This window comes from Polypterus senegalus, chromosome 10 (genome assembly GCF_016835505.1).
Source record: "Polypterus senegalus isolate Bchr_013 chromosome 10, ASM1683550v1, whole genome shotgun sequence".
In the NCBI taxonomy this organism is placed as follows: domain Eukaryota; kingdom Metazoa; phylum Chordata; class Cladistia; order Polypteriformes; family Polypteridae; genus Polypterus; species Polypterus senegalus.
In genome coordinates this window covers 167764329-167787565 of record NC_053163.1, presented here as the reverse complement: position 1 = coordinate 167787565, position 23237 = coordinate 167764329, and the positions used below count along the sequence as shown (strand labels likewise).

Genomic DNA, 23237 nt, shown 5'->3' with positions numbered 1-23237 from the left:
AAATGAGCATTTGATACAACAAGCGACTCTGTTTGTGGTGTGAGTGCAGAAAGAGCTTCTCTCTCATCAACCTGCCATACAGATGTGCTGAATTGTAGAGCGATGTCCAGATACACCATCTGCAGCGAGATGTTCTTGCAGGTCTTTGGAGGTGATCTGTGGTTGTCTGTCACCATTCTCACAATCCTGCTCATATGCCGCTCCTGTATTTTTCTTGGCCTGCCAGACCTGAGTTGGTTTAACAGCAACTGTGCCTGTGGCCTTCCATTTCCTGATTCCATTCCTTACAGTTGAAACTGACAGTTTAAACCTCTGAGATGGCTTTTTGTAGCCTTCCCCTAAACCAGGAGACTCAACAATCTTTGTTTTCAGATCTTTGAGAGTTGCTTTGAGGATCCCATGCTGTCTGTCACTCTTTAGAGGAGAGTCAAAGGGAAGGAAGCACAACTTGTGATTGACCACCTTAAATACCTTTGACCACTCATGACTGAACACTCCTGTCTATGAAGTTCAAGGCTTGACGAGCTCATCCAGCCAAGTAATCAGCACTGAGCAGTGACAGCCATTCAAATCAGCACAATGACAAGGGGACCCACATTTGTGCACAGCCAGTTTTTCACATTTGATTTCATTTCATAAAACTAAATACTGCGTCACTAAAAATCTTAGTTCGGAAAACACCGCAGTGCTCAGATGTTCCTAGGAAATGAAAGACAAGCCACTGATATCTTTACTGTTGAAAGGAGAGTCGATTATTTATAAGGCTGAGAGGGGGTCACAAACTTTCATATGACTGTAACTAAATAAATGGCACACACGGAGTATTTTGCTTTGTGCATTTGCGTCTCTCACCTGATGTCACTGCCATGCTATTTACTCCACGCAGGGATTCAACGTCAGGTCAATAAGTCTAAGGGGGTCTACCCATAATGTTACAGTGAGTTTTAGATAGATACTTTATTATACTTTATAGATGGATACTTTATTAATCCCAAGACGGTTGAGCGAGCGCCCTCTTCTACACGGTGGTGTGCTGGGGAGGCCCCATAAAGATAAAGGACGCCTCACGCCTGGACAAACTGGTGAGGAAGGCAGGCTCTATTGTAGGCACGGAGTTGGACAGTTTGACATCCGTGGCAGAGCGACGGGCGCTGAGCAGACTCCTGTCAATCATGGAGAATCCACTGAACAGGATCATCTCCAGACAGAGGAGCAGCTTCAGCGACAGACTGCCGTCACCGTCCTATCCACGTTTACAGCTTTTCTTGCCCTTTGCCCCGGATGTCCACTTTAGTCGCCCTAAAAGAGTTAAAGTCACAGACTCGATCCGGTGGACTGATTCCCTTCACTCTGGTCTCCTCTTCATCTCTGACTGAGCTGTTTTTGTCATAACTCCTCGCCTGTAGAGACTGAAATGACATTCGAATGAGATCTCGCAAAAAATATTCCACGCTTTTCAAACCAAATTCTCAATCTGGAGTCCTTTTACCGGAGTTGTACCTAATGGCTCCTTTTTTTGTTTCCCCCTAAGGAATGTTAGGAGAGACATTTGCGCCAAAGAGGATTCTTTAATGAAGCATAAATGAGAATCTCTGAGCCGTCAAAGATCAACTTTCGAGCGCTAACTTCTACCTAAACGCAGTAAAGGTAGGAAGGAGGTGGGGATGAATCAGGGGAACAAATCATTAGTGTTAGTAAGAGCAGGGCGGAGGAAAGGAAGGACGAGACGGGAAACGTCTTTTGTTTTTGTCTTCAGTAAGAGAAAAACGAGCAGAGATAATAAAACATCAGCCGAGGAGGTGAACGGCGCTCAACGCGCCCACTTGTAGCAGAATTCAAAATTGGATGTTGACCGGCCCGAGCCAACACGTTACTTAATTATTGATGATATAGCAGAGTTTCTTTAGAAGAGGGAAAAAAAAAGAATAATCTGTACTGCCTTCCAACACCCTTAGTTATGTGTTTTGGCACCTTGTGAAATGAGTCCTGTTATCTGATAAGATTTATTTGCAACGCCGGTGCAGAGAGTACAGAATGGAATACGCAATGCTGAGCTTTATCTTCTTCGTTTTCCAAATCACTTCTTTAAAATAAAAAAAACTAAATTTACTTTGCCTGACAATTTATTTCCCGTTCTTATTTTTCTTCCAGCTAACATAAGGAGGGCCCTGTTTGTAATTTCACATTCGTCCTTTTGACGAGAGAGAGAGAGAGAGAGAGAGAGAGAGAGAGAGAGAGAGAGAGCAAACAAACAAATGAGCGGCACGATGGCACGATGGTGGGTAGCGCTGCCGCCTCGCAGTTAGGAGACCTGTCTGGGTTCGCTTCCCGTGTCCTCCCTGTGTCTTCCTCCCACAGTCTTTAAAGACATGCAGGTCAGGTGCATTGGCGATCCTAAATTGTCCCTGGTGTGTGGCGCCCTGCCCGGGGTTTGTTTCCTGCCTTGCACTCTGTGTTGGCTCCAGCAGATCCCCGAGAACCTGTAGTTAGGATATAGCGGGTTGGATAGATGGAGAGAGTAAACAAAACCAAAATGACCACCTCCTTGTGGACTGAAGATTCCTTAAAAAATAAAGAGGAAGACAATTGGGGTCCTAGCAAGCTGGTTTAAATCACATAGGTTTGGGCGAGGGGGTCTAGGGGGGCAATTTTAGTGAATCGAAATCCATGTTAGTCGTTTCCGGGGTGCATGCAAAAATGCCGCGGATGGAAACCCGTTGTGCTGAGCAGCTCTTTGGAGAGCTTTCTCTCTTCTGGTCACACAGTATTCTGTTCATCTTTTTCCATCCGGTATTCCGACATTTAAATTAAGAGCACCCTGTCTGTGTGCTCCGGTGTCTTGGGGGGGTTTAAAAGTCAAGTTTCACCTCCGCTCCACTCTGATCAGATTAAGTTCAAGGACGCAGATTTAGAGCCGTTTATCCTAATTGAATCAGTCCTGCCTGATGTTATGGCTACAAACCAATCAACTTGTTAGGGAAAAGATGATCCCAGCTTAATCCGTTTTTACAACAATGGGCACAAATCCCGGCAACGATGCACACGCGGATTAAGAGGCGACTTTTACTGATGTGCATTGTGCGCTTCTTGGCGCCATCTTGTGGCTGAGGGCTTTATTGCATCAACGTGCATCAGCTCTCCAAAATGTCATTTGGAATTTTCCGGAGGCTCTGTTCCTAATGTTGTAGCGCGGCTACATAGTAATAATGTATTCGATGTGTGTGCCGAGTGCGTGTTGTTTCCATCGTCCCGTTTACTGTCTGTTGTGTGTACGTCAGTGAATGTTGTCCCCGTAAGTGCAGAGGGGACAGATGAGGGAGTGAGACCGCAGCCCCAGGATGGAAAGCACCTGTTCACATTCAGTTACATTCGGCTCTTTACTATTTAAACCATAGACACTGAATTACTAGACGCCGCATGACCAGCAGCTTCGTACGTCAACGTCGCCGCCGTATTGCGAGTGGCACTGCTGCGGAGTGAAGTAATGGATAATGTGCTGCTTGGGGTTGTACAAACCGCTGTGCGCTCCAAACCAGATCCTGGGGGATTACATTAAATGGGTAAGGCTGAACAATTGTTTTGGTTATATTATATAAATCCCGTTTTATAATCTTAGCACTCAAGGTCACCTTACAGTAAAATTAAACAACATTAGTAAAATTAAAACAAGAGAATGATGAATCAAAAAGCAATAATTGGCAAACAAGCAAAGATAACTGGCAGTACCAGTGCAAAATTCACAATCGGTATGCCAGTTTGAAAAGATAAGTTTAGAGGGCAGTTTTAAAATGTGTTATCGAATCGAGCTGATGAATATGAGAGAGGGAAGAGAATTCCCGAGTTGAGGAGCAGCAGGAGAGACGCTCGAGCTCCCATAGCACTGAGTCTGACGTGTGGTACAGAAAGTCGAGCTGCAGATGAGGATCTGAGTGAACGGCAGGAGTGCCAGTCTGGAGGAGATCAGCGAGGTGTGGAGAGCTTGAAATGTTCAGAGCGGTGTTTAGTATTGTAGTCAGTAGTGAACAGGGAGCCAGTGAAGTCGAGAGAGAATCGGTGTGATGTGTTCAGTGGATTTAGAACAGCAGGTTATTATCATGGCAGCAGAATTCTGAAGAAGTTGTAAGTGATGGATACGTTTTTGTGGGATGCCAGCTAGAATAGCATTACAGTAATCTGTACGTGAGGTGACTCGGGCATTAACCGATACTTCAGTACTGTATTGTGTAAGAACAAGACGAAGTCTAGAAATGTTTCGGAGATGGAAGAAAGCAGTCCGAGAAATGTTACTTATATGGGAGGAATTATTTAATAGAAATAATAATTATTATTTAATAATTGTCATTATTAGAGTATAAATGGATATAAATAATTGCATGTAAATGATTCGCCAAAATCTGTTCAATGTAAGCGATACTGTTTTAAACGTTTTTGTCTTTTCATCAGAAAACCCCGTTCCCACGTCTTACCTGTGTTAGTTTAAATGGCACTTTTGCCACTCGCAATATGGCGGACACGCTGACGTATCGTGTCGACTGGGCAACACAGTGAATGCGGCGTCTATCTATATATGTCTATGATTTAAACGATCAGGAGGGAAAGAGGATGAGGGAGAAGGAAGACGGAGATTTCATTTCAACGACAACGAACTTGCTATTTTTCACATCATGCTCCACAATTTGCGACAGCTCGATCATCGTCAGAAACCTCGGGGTTGGACTTCATTATTCCACCATATGCCGAGGAAGAACGGTGAGATTGTTCCATTTTTCTAGGAGATTCAAACGCGTCCATTCTTTGTTGATCAGTCATCGGTATTCAGGACAGTAATAAACCCGGACTCAAGTTCACGTTCATTTCAGTATTCATTCATTATTGTTATTTGTGTTTGTTATACGTTGCAGGAGTAAGGGAGGGTTTCTTATTCTATATATGGTGCTTCACGTTGCTGCTTTCGTGGAGGGATATACATATTATATATTTTCTATGTGTGGAATTTGCATTTTTTGCTATTGTGTTTCATTTAATATACTTATACCCCTATTTTACATATCTGCTTTTGTGTGCTTGTGTTTAAACCGTCGATTGAGGGGAAAATATTATTTGTTAGAGGTACAGCTTGGTAGATTTCGGTTGGCCTCGGTAATTCATCCAGGCCACAGGTCTTGGTAGTGTAGCTGCCGGCCGTTATAATGTGATGAACCGACCAGCCTGGCGTCGGACGCGGGGCATCACAATAAAGAAGGAAAGGAAAATGGCGCTGACAGCTAAATGTTTCCACGAGCCGCTGGATGCAGCGTCACTTGTGTAATATTTAGGCTGGGATTTTGTCCCTGGCTCAAGTAGAGTCATTTGTTAAATACGATTTTATCAATTATTTTATTAATAATATTTTTTCACCTTTGTTTTCTGAATATTGTTAATTGATGTTGTTTATTGTATTAATGTGTTGTATTAAGTGCCCTGTCCCCTTAAGACAAGAGTTTTAGGGCGGGGCCACCATGACATTTACATAGAGGACCGCCCACTTTCTCTATATAAGCCAGGCAGACGGCCAGCGCTGGGAGTTGTTGGGATTCCTTTTTTGTTTCGTTATGTTTGGTCTGAATTGTGTAGCCTTTTAGACAAGCCCAGTGTTATACCCTCTATTTTTTATTTTTTGCTGTTGTTTTTAAAGATCATTTTGATAGTATGGCATCTTCAGAGCACCTTCACTTTTTCCACATTTTGATGTGGAATAATTTAACATGGGTGGCACGGTGGCGCAGTGGGTAGCGCTGCTGCCTCGCAGTAAGGAGACCCAGGTTTGCTTCCCGGGTCCTCCCTGCATGGAGTTTGCATGTTCTCCCCGTGTGTTTCCTCCTAAAGTCCAAAGACATGCAGGTGAGGTGCACTGGCGATCCTAAATTGTCTCTAGCGCGTGCGTGTGTGTGTGTGTGTGTGTGTGTGTGTGTGTGTGTGTGTGTGTGTGTGTGCGCGCTCTGCTGTGGGCTGGGATTCACTCCACCAGACCCCCCCGTGACCCTGTAGTTAGGATATATTGGGTTGGTTAATGGATGGATAATTCCCCAACCAACCCCACCATCAAGCAACACTCGATACCCCAGAATTACGAAACAAAAACAGGACTTCAGAAATTTTTGCAAATATATTAAAAAATGGATATCTCCCATTGACGTAAGTGTTCAGACCCTTTGTGGAGGCCTCAGTTGAAGCCCCTTTTTGGCAGCCGTTCCTGCCTGGAGTTCTCTTGGGTTTGACACCCCGAGCTTCATCCACTTGGATTTGAGGATTTTTTCTGCCAGTCTTCTCTGCAGATCCTCTCGAGCTCGGTCAGGATGGATGGAGACCCCACTGGAAAATGTTACTGGTCTCCAAAATGAGACTGCAGAGATTCTCTTTTATATTTCATTTAAGAGTCAACTTTGTCACAGATGTTTCTTTTAAAATCCTTTAGCCCAGTGGTTCTTAAAGTGTGAGGCGGGCCACCCTAGGGGCACGAAGTAACAAAAAAGGGGGGGCGAAGATGTGAAAAAAAGAAAACAAGAATTGAAAATATGAAAAATACATCTACTGAAACTAAAACAAATGAACATTAAAACTACATTGTGATACTAGAAAAATAAATATAGAGTTAGATAAGTGTCGATAAAAGTTTAGTAGGTATAATAAAATATGCATCTATGATATCTCATTAATTAAAAAAGAGCAAATTGGTATTAGTGGGCTCCTTTCAAAAAAAACTGTTATGAAAACTCGGGTCGCAAATACGTAAAGGTTGAGAAACGCTGGCTTAGAAGACACAGCTTCAGACAAAAGGGAGACATTTGCTACAACTCCGGCAGAAGGACTCCACATCGAGCATTTGGTCTGAAAGCCATGGTATGTTTCTGCGAGATCTCCTTCTAATGTCATTTTAATCTCTACAGGCGACGAGTTATGATGAAACGAGCTGAGCCTCTTCAGAGATCAAGACGAGACACGAGTGAAGTGAAGGGAATTAGTCCACCGGGTTGAGATGGTGACTTCAAAAGGAGTTCAATTAGACCACAGGGACGCAGTGTTAGCAAGTGTCCTACTAACATTAGGAAGTCTGTCTTCACACAGAGGAGCACAGACGCGTGGAATGAGACACCAAGTAGTGTGGTGGACTTTAGGGACCTTCAAAACTCCGCGACAGATCAACGAGCTTTGCTGGGCTCAATGGCCTCTTCTCAACCAGACTGTCCCAATGCTCTTCTTTATTCTCGCAATCTAAAACGACAACATGTCGGGATTGTAGCAGTCGAATCCTACTCGATGGTGACTTACGTTTGGGAGAAAATGAGAAAACGCACAAGCGGGAGGCATTTTATACCCGTACACCTGAACCAAGTGGGCGATGAGCATTGGCAGAATGAACGAAGGAAGTCTATTAGGCACACGGCAGTTAATTGAGGCCGATAAATACACAAGACGGGATTTCTTGTGTGGTGTGGTGCTGAACCAAGATACATCTGAGGTAAAAGAGGTCAAAACTGAGGATTTGGTGTGAAAAGACCGGCATCTTTGGTGAAATCTCTTTCAAGACTCCAGATCAGGGGGTCTCCAACCTTTTTCCCCCTGAGAGCTCCTTTTACAGAATTAAAATGGCAGAGAGCGCCTCATGTTTTCTAACGTTTCTTCTCATCACTTATTTTAACCTCAACAAAGTGAATAAGTTTGTTTTGCCGGAACATTTACAAAATGTCGGTGTCCACAACTCACATTTTCATTAAAACATCACAAAAAATATTGAGTTCACCTGCAAGTGCCTTTTATTCATTTTCTAGTGGATCTCACACTACTGGATTAAAACTTGAAGGCTGTCAAAACAAAACAATGCAATTCCAAATCCACAGATCTGACTTCTTCATTTGTCATTCTGTCACATGTCACTGTGTCACTTTTTATTCACAGGTCCAGTCGCACGTGTGACGTGTTGTTCAGTTGGTCAGATGACTGGCACTGAGGTGTGTGGTGGAGTGGAGCCACTCCGGTTCACTCTCATGGAGTCATTTCAATGTTCGTCTGCCAGTCGTGTTCTGAACTTTGATTTCACGACATTCACGTCAGACTCGCAGAGGAATGGAGACCCAAACAAAGCAGACATTTTCAGAGCTGCTTGGTGAAGATTCTTGTAGTCATCAGGCTCTGCTAAGCTCCAGAAATGCTGTTGAGACTTTATTTTGAAGGTTTACTAATATATAATTTATAAAATCCAATGTCTCTCTGTCTGTCTGTCTTTTTTCACAAGTGAACTACTTAACGGATTTAGATTGGATTTTTTTTCTATAATTTTGCGACTTCTCTCATTTCGCTGTGTATCAGAGTCTGCTTGCCGTACCGATTTATTTGCACGAATCCGAGAGCCAGGCAGTGGGCCGAAGGTTGTCCTCACTCAGCAGCTTCGTGACGTGTGCCTGAACTCCGCTTAGCTAGCGAACAACAGAACAATTGAATTCAACTTTGTTTGATATTTAAAATAAAGTGTTACCGAGGTCTTGAGGTCTTCGAGTCCGGATATTCTCTTAAGTGTCTGCCAGATTGAAAAGAGAGATTGCAATTCAGATTGTGGTTCGTGATTTGATTTTTTTAGAAAGATCGCCCACCCTTAATTAGACTAATCGAGTTTTCAAATTTATGTAGGATTCATTAACCCTTTGGCGAGCTACCGGGAGCTTGCGAGCGACGTGTTGGAGACCCCGCTCTATATTGCTTACTTATTATTGGACTGATGTCTTTATCCGAGGGGATTTACAATATCTAAGATACAACCGGTTACATTTCTGTTTTTCCAATTGGTGCACAGGCAGGTGAAGTGACTTGCTTATAGTTGCGTGGTGTCAGCTGTGGGATTTAAACCCATAACCTCAGGGCTTGAAGTCCAAAGTTTTAACCACCATGCCCTCACTGCCTGCCTTACCTTACCAACTGAGTCTGAGCTGACTGGAGCACAGCAATATCAGTTAGAGACGCTCATAATCTTACTTAGAAGCAACGACTATAAGTTTGTAATCGGTTGTGACATATGAGTCGCTGTCTTGCACCCCAAAACACGAGGCCAAGTCTCCGTATTTTAGCCAAACCAGCTTTATTCAACTAGAAACAGGAACAGCAGGGTTACTCTACCACCCTCCTATACATAGACACAGGTCAGTGGCCAAGTTATACCGTCTTTTAATTTTAATTCTGACTTTTCTTCATCATGTAAAGCACGCTGAGCTACATTATTTGTGTGAAAATGTGCTATAGAAATAAATGTTGTTGTTGTCTCCTGCATTTAAAATGCTCCTTGCATCACCGATCGGTGGCAGGCACATCAGGCATGATCTCGATCAGCTCGTAGTTGTTTCCACAACTGCTCAGCGATTGCCCTGGCAATGGATAAGCAGTCCTCCGCTTCGGCGTGTCGTCCTGTTGTTTTTGGGGGGTCCTAAAAGAGTCAGAAACCTCACATTGTCGTAAAGTGTTTTGTCAGGAGCAGTTAAAAAGTTCTGAGAATTGTGCCGCTAAAGCTGATTTCCCCAATTTGTACATAAACTTGATGTTAGCATGTCACCTTGTTCGAACTGCGCCCTTGGACTGAGTGACTACGCTCACGTCCAACTCGATCGGTAATTCAAACAATACTACACCAATCTGTGGCAAGATCTGAAAAACGCACAACCACACACGCTGTCCATCTGACTGAGCTGGAGTTGTTTTGCAAAGAAGAATGGGCAAGGATTTCAGTCTCTAAATGTGCAAAGCTGGTAGAGACATACCCTAAAAGACTGGCAGCTGTAATTGCAGCAAAAGGTGGTTCTACAAAGTATTGACTCAGGGGGCTGAATAATTACGCACACCCCACTTTTCAGTTATTTATTTGTAAAAATTGTTTGGAATCGTGTATGATTTTTGTTCCACTTCTCACGTGTACACCACTTTGTATTGGTCTTTCACGTGGAATTCCAATGAAATTGATTCATGTTTGTGGCTGTAATGTGACAAAATGTGGAAAAGTTCAAGGGGGCCGAATACTTTTGCAAGCCACTGTATTACCACAAACAACTAACTGTCCACGCCTTTCACCACATATTACTGAGAACACAATGCAAACACATTCAAATTGTAAAATAAAATGTCAAGATGTCCCGAATGCTCTAAGCAATCCAGAAGAGAGGATGGACAACCGCTGCCTAAGTGAAAACCTTTGGTGATCCCTTGTGTGTCGGGAGTATCGAACAGCTGAGACACATTTTTTTCAAAACACCAGGGACCTCAAATATAACGCGTGTGTAAAACTCGCACTGTAACAAAAGCAGAAATGTGCGTATGCACAGAAAATTCAGATGCGTAAATCTGTGCGTACACCAACTTCCACGTTCTTCTGCTACATAAATCCCGGTCAGTGTGAAAAGTAACACACGTGCACGCGCCTGCTGCCCCGCCCCAAACCCCCTCCCAGACTTGCGCCTCTTTGAATATGCAAATCAATATAAATAGCCCTTAAGCTCAGCGCTCTGTGAAAAGACAATGGCAAAAGCACGGGGGGAAATAAATGAATATCGAGTGGAGGCAAAGAAAAACGTACTATTAGTTGGTTTAAACCGTGGAATAAACAACAAAAGGAAGTTGATCGAGTGACATAGTGTGTTGGAGAAACTCGAAAGCTCACATTCACAAAGTTGCACTGTGTCTGAAATAAAAAAAAAGTTGTCCGACATCAAAGTCGCCGTGAAAAGGCGAGTCGTAGCCCACCGTCTTGAGTGTCATATGAAAGCTTCTTAGGGTACAGACAAAAAAAAAGCACAAAGTGAGAAAAAAGCACGAACTTTCCACTTTAATCACGTAGTTTATTTTGTTATTAAAGTAGAACATCATAAACTTCATCTTAAAATCGTTTAATTAACCAGTTTCTTAAATCACATCATAAGTAAAGTAGCACATTAAATGCTTCGTTTTGTGTTTGATCTTTTGCTCTGTGTGTGAATCACTAAGTGCTTCTGCTTTCTCTTCCTCCGACAGGACACAGAATCCATGACATTCGTGATATTACAGCTCTCTGAATAATTAAAATACCGAGATGTATACGTGATATCATTTCCATGATGATAGGAGTTAAAGCACGTTATTACACATGGTGGCGCAGTGATTGTTCTTGTCTCACGCACGATGCTTGCTGTGCCGTGTGCGACCTTTATTGTAGCAGTACTGTCTTTCTCAAACATACTAACCTCCAATTCCTGTTGTTACTTTTCTTTCCCCAAATACCCAGTCGTCACACAATCAGCTCTGTAAGAGACGTTAAGCCATCTGTAATCATAGAATGCCGATTCTACAAAACTTTTAAGGAACACTGAAATATCTTCGTAGTACGTGTTTAATTATTCTGTCCATCTATGCTTCTAGTGTCGCGTCAGCACCATCAAGAATACAGCGTGAGGCAGGAACAATCTCTGAACTAGCTAGCGCTGCGGCACCGTGTAGTTAAAGTTTTATCTGTATAATATAATCAACATATTTTGCCGCATTTCATCTTAAAAATGATATCGTCTTCATACGTAAATGTGCGCTTTATACAGTAGCGCAGGTTGTGCGATATTATAACTGAAGTGCAAGTTTACAGTGAGGTGATTGTACTAATAAGTACTAACAGGTCTACAAGGAGCAATTGATGGACTGATGGAGTGCGTTTAGCGTTCTTGGGATGAAACTCTTTCTGATCCGCGAGGTCCGTACAGGAAAGGCTCTGAAGCGTTTGTCGTGTGAGAGCAGGTCAGTAGACAGCATGGCCGAGGCAGCGTGTGCTTGATGCTGTATGCTGATAATTCTCTTTCTGATCAGCTGCTGCTGTGATTCACACTCAGATACAGTGATATAAATACTCCGAGTGGTGCAGTGAGAGTAACAACACTAACGCAGTTATGGTATTTGGAATAGTGTGACCTTTCTGTGGACCATTATATTGTTACTGGTTAATTACAATCGGATGCATTACACTAATAAACGATATGCAGTTAATTTCAGTGTATTTATAAAGCCGCGTCAGGGATGTGGATCTGAAAAAGAAAGAAAGGGTAACCACGCTGGAACAGTAGCACTGCTTTGACGCTGGGTGCATGCAGTCTGCAAAACCGAGTGCAGAACTTGCTTACGCCAGGGTATGAGGTACCGTGGAAATGTGCGTGGCTTTTTAGGTTTTATACATCGCGATCTGAACGTGGAAATGTTCTTATGCTACATTTCTGTACGTACGCACCGTTTATACATGAGGCCCCTGGTCTTTCCAGAAGCCAGAGGTTTCATGGTTTCCCTCCTCTCCTTTGTTATTAAGGAGAGTTGTGTTGTTGAGCCCATGTGTGTGGACTCATCGATAAGGATCAGGAAAAGGAAACAAAACAGAGTTGAGGATCAAGCCAAAACCTGAAGTACAAGTTGAGCCTATCAGTCATCAAGTTTAAATCATGAACCAAAACTCGTCGATTTTCATTCGTCAGCTGGTCGAGCCACTTCAGGCCAATTCCGCATTTCTAGTAATATGCAATTGTTCGCTTTTTCATCCTCGCCACAATAAATAACAAATGGTCACAGCGTGTATTGTCAGAACTCCCAATCCAATCCATAATGAAGTTGTAGCTTTTCATACCAAAGGCCCCTACAAACCCCAACCGCCGTAACTTCACCGGAGTTGTAAGGCGTCTGCTTTCAGTCTCAACACTGGGCTCGTTTTCATATGGATTTGCATTTTCTCCATTGATAGCTTTCTTTCCTGTAGTGGTGTGTTTCTTCCATACCCGTCTTGTGGTAGAGGGAGCTCTTTGGCAGCCCATAAAAAGCAAAATTACCACAGCTGCATACTTGAGGCACAAAACTCCTGAATAAAATGGAAAAAAAAAAAAGATAATTACAGGCTCGCTCTTTTCTTATTTTTTTGTTTACCTTTGTTAAGAGGTTTCAAATAATGAGAGCATCTGCTTCCAGCACACAGATTCAATGAGGCTTCAAACACGGGACTACCACCTGGGGACAACATCCCCCCCTACCCCCCCCCTTATTGAAGCCCCCCAAAACCCTTGAGTGCTGCATGTTAAGCCGGTGTGGATCGCTGATAAGGCCAACAACTCGAGACCCACCTGCTAACTTTAGTTGTGATTCATCAACGCTTTTCAAAATTGTGTCGATACTGAGATGGCTAAGGTTCAAACACTGAATATCTTCTTCTTCTTTCGGCTGCTCCCATTAGGGGTCATCACAGCGGATCATCATCTTCCATATCTTTCTGTCCTCGTCATTTTGTTCTGTCACCCCAGTCACCTGCATGTCCTCTCTCACCACATCCATAAACTTTCTCTTAGGCCTTCCTCTTCTCCTCTCCCCTGGCAGCTCTATCCTTAGCACCCTTCTCCCAATATACCCCTCATCTCTCCTCTGCACATGTCCAAACCAACGCAATCTCACCTCTCTGACTTTGTCTCCCAACCGTCCAACTTGAGCTCACCCTCTAATGTCCTCATTCCTAATCCTGTCCATCCTCGTCACACTAAATGCAAATCTTAGCGTTTTTAACTCTGTCACCTCCAGCTCTGTCTCCTGTGCCACCGTCTCCAGCCCATATGACATACAGTAGCTGGTCTCACTACCATCCTGTAGACCTTCTCTTTCACTCTCACTGATACCCGTCTGTCACAACTCACTCCTGACACTCTTCTCCACCCACTCCACCCTGCCTGCACTCTCTTCTTCACTTCTCTTCCACAATCCCCATTACTCTGTACTGTTGATCTCAAGTATTTAAACTCCTCCACTTTCCCCAACTCTACTCCCTCATCCTCACCATTCCACTGACCTCCCTCTCATTCACACACATGTATTCTGTCTTGGTGGTCCTACTGACCTTCACTCCTCTCCTCTCATATCTCCACCTCTCCAGGGTCTCCTCAACCTGCTCTCTACTATCTCTACAGATCACAATGTCATCAGTAAACATCACAGTCCACGGGGACTCCTGTCTAATCTCATCTATCAGCCTGTCCATCACCATTGGAGATAAGGGCTCAGAGCCGATCCCTGGTGTAATCCCACCTCACCACGGTCACACTCCCCTCGTTCACATCCTGTGCCACTCTTACGTACTTCTCTGCCACTCCCGACATCCTCATACAATACCACAGCTCCTTTTAGTCACCCTGTCATTTGCTTTCTCCAGGTCCACAAAGACACAATGCAACTCCTTCTGACCTTCTCTATCCTTCTCTATCAACACCCTCAGAGCAAACATCTCATCTGTGGTGCTCTTTCTTGGCATGAAACCATCCTGCAGCTCACTAATCATCACCTCACTTCTTAACTGAGTTTCCACTTCTCTTTCTCATAACTTCATGCTGTGGCTCATCAGTTTTATCCCCTGTAGTTACTGCAGTCCTGCACATCCCCCTTATTCTTAAATATCGGCCCACCAGTCCACTTCTTCTCCACTCCTCAGGCCTCCTCTCACTTTCCAAGATTCCATTAAACAATCTGGTTAAAAACTCCACTGCCATCTCTCCTAAACACCTCCATGCTTCCATAGGTATGTCATCTGGACCAACGGTCTTTCTATTCTTCATCCTCTTCATCACTGTCCTTACTTCCCTCTTTGTAATCCGTTGCACTTCCTGATTCACTATCTCCACATCATCCAACCTCTTCTCTCTCTCGTTCATTCATTCAAACACTGAATATGATGCATGTCAAAAAAAAAAGACCCAACCACCAAATGAAATCCTTATTTTCCAATATTTAGATACAATTCTAACATGATAACAACATGGGAAAAAGGTCCATAAATGTCAGTCAGACAGTCATTTTCCAACCCGCTATATCCTAACTACAGGGTCACGGGGGTCTGCTGGAGCCAATCCCAGCCAGCACAGGGCACAAGGCAGGAACAAAGCCCTGGGCAGGGCGCCAGCCCACTGCAGGGCACACACACACTAGGGACAATTTAGGATCGCCAATGCACCAAATCTGCATGTCTTTGGACTGTGGAGAGGAAACCCACGCAGACACGGGGAGAACATGCAAACTCCACGCAGGGAGGACCCGGGAAGCGAACCCCAGGACTCCTAAATGGAAGGGAGCAGCGCTACACACTGTGCCACCGTGCCGCCCTGGTCCATAAATGTGCAAAATGAAATAGAAAATGTGTATCTTAATGGACTTGGGAACTTAGTCAGGTCCAGAAGTATTTTCATAACTTTAGCTCTGTAGACCACCATAATGGATTTGAAACAAGGCACTTTTTATGTGACCAAAGTGTAGACTTTCAGCTTTAATTTAAGGAGTTTAACTAAAATATTGTTATGAGGAATGACAGATGCTTTCAAACCTGGTTTTCCCCGATTTTCAGGGGTTCAAAAATAACATAATTGTGAATATAATGATCATTTTCAATAATGGGTGGAGCACAAAGAATTGGTTAAATAATAAATGCTGCATCTGATTACTTATTTTTATATTCTGCTAATTACTGTGCAATCAAATGAAGTTGTAATCAGGGCTGGATTAAGGTGGGTGCTATTGATGCTGCAGCATTAGGCCCATTCCTGAAATTGGCCCAGATGAAAACAGACGAGAATTTTCCGGAAGCTGAACTGTTTTCCTTTTCTATATTAACCTCAAAATAATTCTTAGAATGAAATTTGGAGTCCGACCTTTGGACGTCTAGACACAGCGGTACTATTGTTCTTTGCGCTGTGATGTAACTGTAACGTCGTGTTTATTGTTAAGCGAAGATTTCAAGTTAATGCTATCAATTTTACGTTAAACGGTTTACTTAGTAATTTAGCTGCGTTTTTTTGTAATATCTTGGGGATTCTTGCCACTTTATTATTGTTTGGTAAGTGCTTTCTCAATTTTTTTATTTTTAATAAATTTGCAAAAACCTCAAGTAAACTTTTTTCACGTTATCATTATGGGGTGTTGTGTGTAGAATTCTGAGGAAAAAATGAATTTAATCCATTTTGGAATAAGGCTGTAACATAAGAAAATGTGGAAAAAGTGATGAAGCGCTGTAGAAAATTGATTGGGCCGTGATGAAGTATTCTAGTAGATGGCTGCAAAAGTCTAGACGCTTCCCCATCATATTTTCATACGAATAAATTGTAAGTACAGTGAACCCTCGTTTATCTCGGTTAATCCGTTCCAGACTCTACCGTGATAAATGAATTTTCGCGAAGTAGGATTCTTTATTTATAAATCGAATATTTTCGCAGTTAGAGTATAGAAAACCTGTTTACGACCTTCTAAATACGTTTAACAGCATTATTCGAGCCCTCTAGACATGAAATAACACCCTTTAGTCACCATTACACTCGTATTACCCAATATATTAGACAAAATAAGACATATTAGACGTTACAAATGTCATATTACTAGGCGCACTTCGCCTTTTAAGGCGACCGACTTTTATCCTCAATTTTTGTGCGCTCCATGTGTACATCAGGCATGTAAGTGTAGGGAATGAGAACATCAAAGTGCCCATTCATAACATCTCCCGAAAACCTACGTTTTTTTTTTTATCCCCTCAAGTGCCTGTCCAAAGTCGTACAACGTCAGCCCGAATCTGTACCGCTAAAGACGGAGTTTCAGGCACTAAATAAGCTATAGATGAGAATAAGCAAGCACCATCTCCCCTGATATTTACTACGCGGTGAGGCGTTTGTACTCCATCAACATTAATTACTTCCAGAGATATCATTTTGTCTATTTTTCCAGCGCATCGCGCACAAAAGCAAGGGAACGATGACAGCACCAGAACTCTGCTCACATCGCGTCGCTTCGTACCGCAAGTAGTAAGTCTGTGATAAGTGGAATACCGCTACGCTTTGCACTCACGGGACGGAAGGACAATCCTGAACACTTTTTTATAGTAGATTATTGTACTGTACATTTAATTGCACACAACCACTAACCTATGAAGGAGCGACCTCAGTAGGAGTCTTCAGAGGTGGTGCAGTATCTTCAGCAGGTGCGTCGTTGTCTTCAGTGAAGAAGTACTAGGAGTAGGCAGTGGGTGTCCGGGTGCGCGGCTGAAGAACATCTTGATAGGCAGTTGCTGGCGCTGTCTTTTCATATGCGTGAGGAGGCTTTTGTAGGGTGTTGCCATCTTTAATCATATCCAAGAGTTTCACCTTCTCCTGGATTGCAAGCATCTTCCTCCGGCGCTTAGTTTTATTGTCAGAAGGCTTAGAAAAAGCAGCACATTTAGGAGCCATCGTAGGGCTTAGATAAAAGTTCTCAGACAGCGCATGCGTAGTGACGTAAGCGTGTATGAGAAAAAAAATCGAGAAAGAGTGAAGCCGCGAAAGTCTAAGCGTGATATAGCGAGGGATCACTGTAATGCAGTTTTTAGAAATATAATTATTTTGCTTTTTAATTTGCTATATACTTTATTTAAAATAATTTTTAAATGCGGAAAACAAATATTTTCTTACAAAAACTAATGACAGATTTAGATTTTAAAGAACAAGAGGCGGCGTTATCATTTTCGGAGACTAATATGAAATTTTTTTCTAAAAATACTATTATTTTAAATACATTTTTTAAAAATTTCTTTCCCTTCCCCATTGCATTCTGGCAAACAGGAGGGGGCGCAAAATCTCCAGTTGTCTTCGGGCGCTAAAAACCCAAGCTACGCCTCTGGTGATATGTCAGAAGAATGGAAATATTGTAGGGCTTTGAGAGAATTTCAGAAACGGAGTTTACCTCACATGCATTTATTGGTTACATTGCAAAATAAATGATTACCTGCCGATGATGAAGAAGATCGTGTTGTCTGCGCTGAAATTCCAAACAGAGAAACCCATCCTGAATTATGGTACAAAGTTATTAAACACGTCTCACTGACCTCATTAAAAAGACTCGGCACGTTGGGACTCGAAAGATTCCAAATACAGCGGTACCTTGAGATATGAGTGCCCCGACGTACGAGTCTTTACTTGGTCGATCTTTTTGCCTTGAGTTATGAGCCAAAATTCGAGAAACGAGTCATCAAAGAGCTTGTCGCCGCACATTCCGAGGAACTGACAACGAAGGAGTTGTCGGAACTACAGATGCAGCAACATACGGAGGTTCTGCAGGAGATCGGTATCGCGGAGGAGGTTCTCTCTTAAAGTGAGATAAAGGAAGTGTTTGCAATGTGGGGAAAAGTTTCGAACTGTAAAGAAAAGAAACACCCTGAAAAAGTTGCAACTGATCGCACAGCCGCGCTATTTAATGACACTCGCTTAACTCATTTCAGAAACTTTTTAAAGGGGAAGACTAAACAAAGCTCCTTGGACAGGCTTCTATTGAAACGCCCTGCGAATGAAAGTGACGAAAGTGTGGCCAAAAAGAAAAAAAAAACTAGTTGTTATGGTGTATGAAATTTTGGTTTCCATTATATTTTGTTCGAGACAAGACAACAGATGAACTAAGACAAATCAAAGCAGGTTTTCTACCCTTACTCCCTTTACTTTTATAACAGTTGTTCATAGCTTAGTGCGAATTTGGTATTGCAGCCTGGGAAAGGAAGCCTAAGCTGATACCTCAGGCTATTGATTACTTTATGGATGGACATCTGGGTCAACAATTGGGTTTATGGCCTGGGAAAGGAAAACTGAGGCAATATCAAAGAACTTTATTACCTGGGGAGCAAAATTCATCAACCATTTTGACAGCCAGCCAATCGGGTGCATGTGTTGTGAAGCCAAGGCATGACATTTCATAATAAATATGCCTTGGTTTGAGAAAGAAGAAGAAGAAGAGGTACGGACGAAGATGGCATTGGTCGTCAGAAAGGCATCATGAACATCAATTGCTAAATCAAACGCCTCCCTGGGACATTCATCCTTGTCATCTGTAACTTTTTCTAAAGACTGTATATATTCAGACTTTCCTATCAGTAACTGTTTTCTAGTATTCTTTGTTCCAGTGGTATTATTATTATTCTTGTAATAAATACCATGCTGCTTTTAACTTTGTAGGCTTTGTCTTAATGTCTGGAGTGATTGAAGTAATAAGTTAGATTTCTTTGAGCACCTGGTGACAGCCATTATTTCTGTGCTGCGAGGTTTATAAGGCTGAGAGTGAGGGCGCCACTCAGTAGTCAGGGACAATACGATAAAGAAGGTCTTCTTGGCTGATAAATGGCCTATAGTCAAGAGTGCGGAGTCTTTGTATGTTTAAATGTATTCTTGTAGACCAAAAGTAATATTTAGGTCTGAGATATCACTAAAACATCGTATGTTGTTTGTGTCGAAAATAAGTAAGTCTCTTGAAGTGCTGAATGACAGGCTGTTGTGTGATTTAAAGTGCTAAGGGTTAATCAGCGTGTGTGTGTGTGTGTGTCATTCATAGGGCACTGTTGTGGTTAGGGGGTGTGTGTGTGTGTGTGTGTGTGTGTGTTCATCTTAAAGTGCAACAGTAGACCAACCCGATAACGAACTTGACGAGAACACTTAGCCTTGAGAAAACAGGTAAAGGGTAAGCAGAGGGAAATACTACGATAATACACTAGTGAAGAAGAAAATTAAGTTAAGCAAAAGCGAAGTGAAAGAAAAAAATAATACAATATGCTAATCGGCTTCGCCAACATCTGTTTATTTCTTTAGATTCTCTTTTACGTATTAGGTTTTATTTTGTTTGTATACAATATTTGTTCATTATAAATACATTTTTCTTATGTTGAAAACGTTTAACAAAAAATTGGGGTGGTTTTGTGGTGGCTGGCACGAATTCATCTCATTTCAATTAATTTCAATGGGGAAAACTAATTTGAGATGCGAGCATTTTGACTTACGAGCTCGGTAAGGGAACGAATTAAACTCGTATCTCACGGTATTGTTTTTACAGAAGTCCTGAAATAAAAGTGAAGCTAATGAAATGGCAACAATTCAAAGAAGAAAAAAAAATCTTAAAAAGTGTGTATCCGGAATAACGAAAACCGGGGGTTGGCGAGCGAAGCGAGCAGGGGGGGAACCCCTAGTATTGTTATAGAATGATTACAATCAATTAATTTAAATTTGAAAACAATATGCAATTCATTTCAATGTATTTGGTAAAGCCCACTTCCTGGATGCGAATCTAAAAAAGAAACGAGAAACCACACAGAAACAGAAGCCCTGCTTTGAACGCTGGGCGCTGTCTGTTTGCCAAACTAAGCAGAAACGTGCGTACGCAAGGTGCGAGGCTGCCGTGACAATGTGCGTAGATTTACGGCAAGTTTAGTTTTTATGCCTCTCGAAGTGAGCGTGGAAACGGGTATACACAACATTTTTGTGTGCCAGCACTTGTTTATACACGAAGCCCCCCCGTCCGCAAAGACACAGTCCAGCCTTCTCTATACTTTATCGATCCCCTCAGATCACACATCGCATCCCTAGTGCTCTTTCCTGGGAGGCCTCCTGCCTGCTCTAAGTTTTAAAAAATAAGGCGCAAGCCTCCGGAAAATAAAAAACCCACCACATCTCCTTAGACAGCCTGGTCCCAAACTCAAGTGGCAGGCATACAGCCCACAATTATGGCAAAAGCTTCAAAGTCACAAATTTAAACCAGATAGACTGGGGTGGGAAATTATGCCCTAAGAAATCTCGACTAACTTCCTGCAATTTTTAAATATTATAAGGATGCAGGAGCAAAAAACGATGAATGAGCCAAACTGGCAAACAAGCATAGCAACCACAACCAAGGAAAATTCCAGGAGTGACAATTGTTTGCGGCCAAGGGAAGGCTTATAACATGTGGACTGAGCTTTAAATAGTTTATTTTTGTTTCTTGGATACTGCCAGAAGCTCTTCCATAGTCTTCATTCAATATGGCTCCTTCTTCTAACTATGACCAGACACAGATGTCACATAAAATGACGCTGCTCTTTCTCTCCCATGTTTTGCAGGTTGTGAAGGTGGCCGGCAGCAACATCTCCCACAAGCTGCGTCTGTCCAGCGTGAAGCCTTCCGACGAGGGGACCTACGAGTGCCGCGTGATTGACTTCAGCGACAGCAAAGCCAGACACCACAAAGTGCGAGCCTACCTGCAGGTGGAGCCGAGCCGAACCTCCGAGGGGGCCGCCGCCCTACACCTGCAAGAAATTCAAGGACGGGGGAACTCGGCCGCCGACCGCAGCAAACAACTGGTGGCACACAGCCACCAAAAAGGGGACAGGGAACTGAAGAAGAGATCGGTGGAGGGGCACTATGACAGTGACTGCAGTGACTAAAGACCCCCCCGTCCCCCGCTACACTTCAGGCCAGCCAAGTCAGCCACCCCAGTCTTGTAAATTGTATAAAAGAGTGCATGTTTAACAAGGTCTTTCTAAAAATGTTTGTCGTTTGTCAGTGAAGGAGTCGCGCCACCAACCATCGGGACTTTATACAGAAGCAAAGAGGGACAGACATCACGCTGTTAGGTCACCTCACCTGAGATCTCTCATTACTCACCGTGGAGCAAATCAAACTTGTCATGTTATGTTGCACCCTTGCAGTATTTTTACGACACTAACAGTGCAAAGAGAAAAAAAAAAAAAGTGTTTTTGTTCTGCAGGCGCCACCTAGTGGTGCGACGCAAATCTGATTTACCTTGAAGGGCCGCAAAAGTGTCAGGACAAACAATTAGGTATTAAAATCGGATAAAAAACAAAAAACACGCAGGATGATGTGCAATTTGTGTTGTATATTTGAGGTTTGAGAAAGAAACTTCCCTTTGAGAGATCACACTTACCCAGTAAGTGACGGGGCGTCGTGTCTGGGGGTGCCTTCTGAAAGGGAGCCCGAACTGTCAGCTGAGCTTCATCTGGGAGGACCTGACATCAACGGGGTGGCTCTGTGAGGAGGAGGAAGGAGGAGAAGAAAAAGGGTATTTAAACACAAACTATATGAACACATGGAGGGCTGCACACAGAATGCTACCACGTTATGTGTTTTATATATTTATATAGAGTGTGTGTGTGTGTGTGTGTGTGTGTGTGTGTAATACGCTACAGTGGCTGTCCAGGATTTTAACTCACAAACCGTTTGACCTGAAAGTTGGTACACATACACTACGTGATGTCTACTGTCCGCTTTCGGGGTGATGATTTTTACTTCCTCTTTTTATTTTATTTTATTGTAGAAACAACTCTCAGGAGCAGGGCGGCGCATGCGTACGGGCGCCGTTCTCATCCCTGTCACCTTCGCCATCACTTCCCCTACCTCTTCAGATCTTAAATCATTCTTGAGGCAGATGTGAAAAAATGAAAGAAAACGTACTAAGTAATTGTGACACAAACACGGACTTAAATCAGTTGTAACACGAAAAAGATGGCCGACGGAAGAAAGAGAAGAAGCGGGTGGCTAGGGTGGAGAGAAGAAGAGCTGCTCAGGAAGGAACAAGCGCATGGACCTCTGAGCAAATGAATGGTAAACGGACAGAGAAAGAGGATGAAGACTAGGAACGGTCAAGTCAAGTGGATTCACTGCACGTTATCGTTATAGCAGTGCACCGTTACTGGTATAAATATATATATATATTGTGGGGAACAGCCCGGACACAGACAGGTAGACATGATGTTTTTAGCACCACAGAAGTTTATTTACAACCTTATATACAATAAAGTGCACAAACCCAGTGCCGCAGCACCAATCACCCCGCAAGTCCTGGCCTTTCACTGTCTATGGTCTGCTAACACCCAACTAAAGTCATCGAATGGAGGGAGATGGCCCCTTATATACACGCCCAGATGTGCTCCAGGTTCTTCCTGACACTCTTCCAGCGGCACTCCCCTGTGTGGCGGAAGTGCCGGCTGCGCACCTGGAAGCACTCCGGGTGTCCCCGGTCCTCTTCCCCCCAACATTTCCAGGTGTGGCAGAAGTCCTGAGGTCCAGGGCTCCAAAGGCACCAGAGCGCCCCCTGGAGGTCACCCCCACATGGTCTAGGGAAGGCGCAAGCCCTCCTCCGGTCCTATATATTATATATATACATATATATATATATATAGTTGTGCTTGAAAGTTTGTGAACCCTTTAGAATTTTCTATATTTCTGCATAAATATGACCTAAAACATCATCAGATTTTCACTCAAGTCCTAAAAGTAGATAAAGAGAAACCAGTTAAACAAATCAGACAAAAATATTATACTTGGTCATTTATTTATTAAGAAAATTGATTGAATATTACATATTTGTGAGTGGCAAAAGTATGTGAACCTCACGGATGATCAGTTAGTTTGAAGGTGAAATTGAGT

General features: G+C 43.0%; 1 protein-coding gene across 2 annotated transcripts in view; it reads left to right on the top strand.

The window, feature by feature from the left end:
• The window catches only part of vstm2l (V-set and transmembrane domain containing 2 like), a 68881-nt gene extending 47340 nt beyond the window's left edge, over positions 1-21541 (top strand). For both annotated transcript variants that reach the window (XM_039767353.1, XM_039767352.1), the window contains exon 4: positions 20912-21541. In XM_039767353.1, the coding sequence (XP_039623287.1) occupies positions 20912-21235 (324 nt within the window). In that variant the 3' untranslated portion in view covers positions 21236-21541. The remainder of the gene's footprint in view (positions 1-20911) is intronic.
• The last annotated feature ends 1696 nt before the right edge of the window (positions 21542-23237 follow it).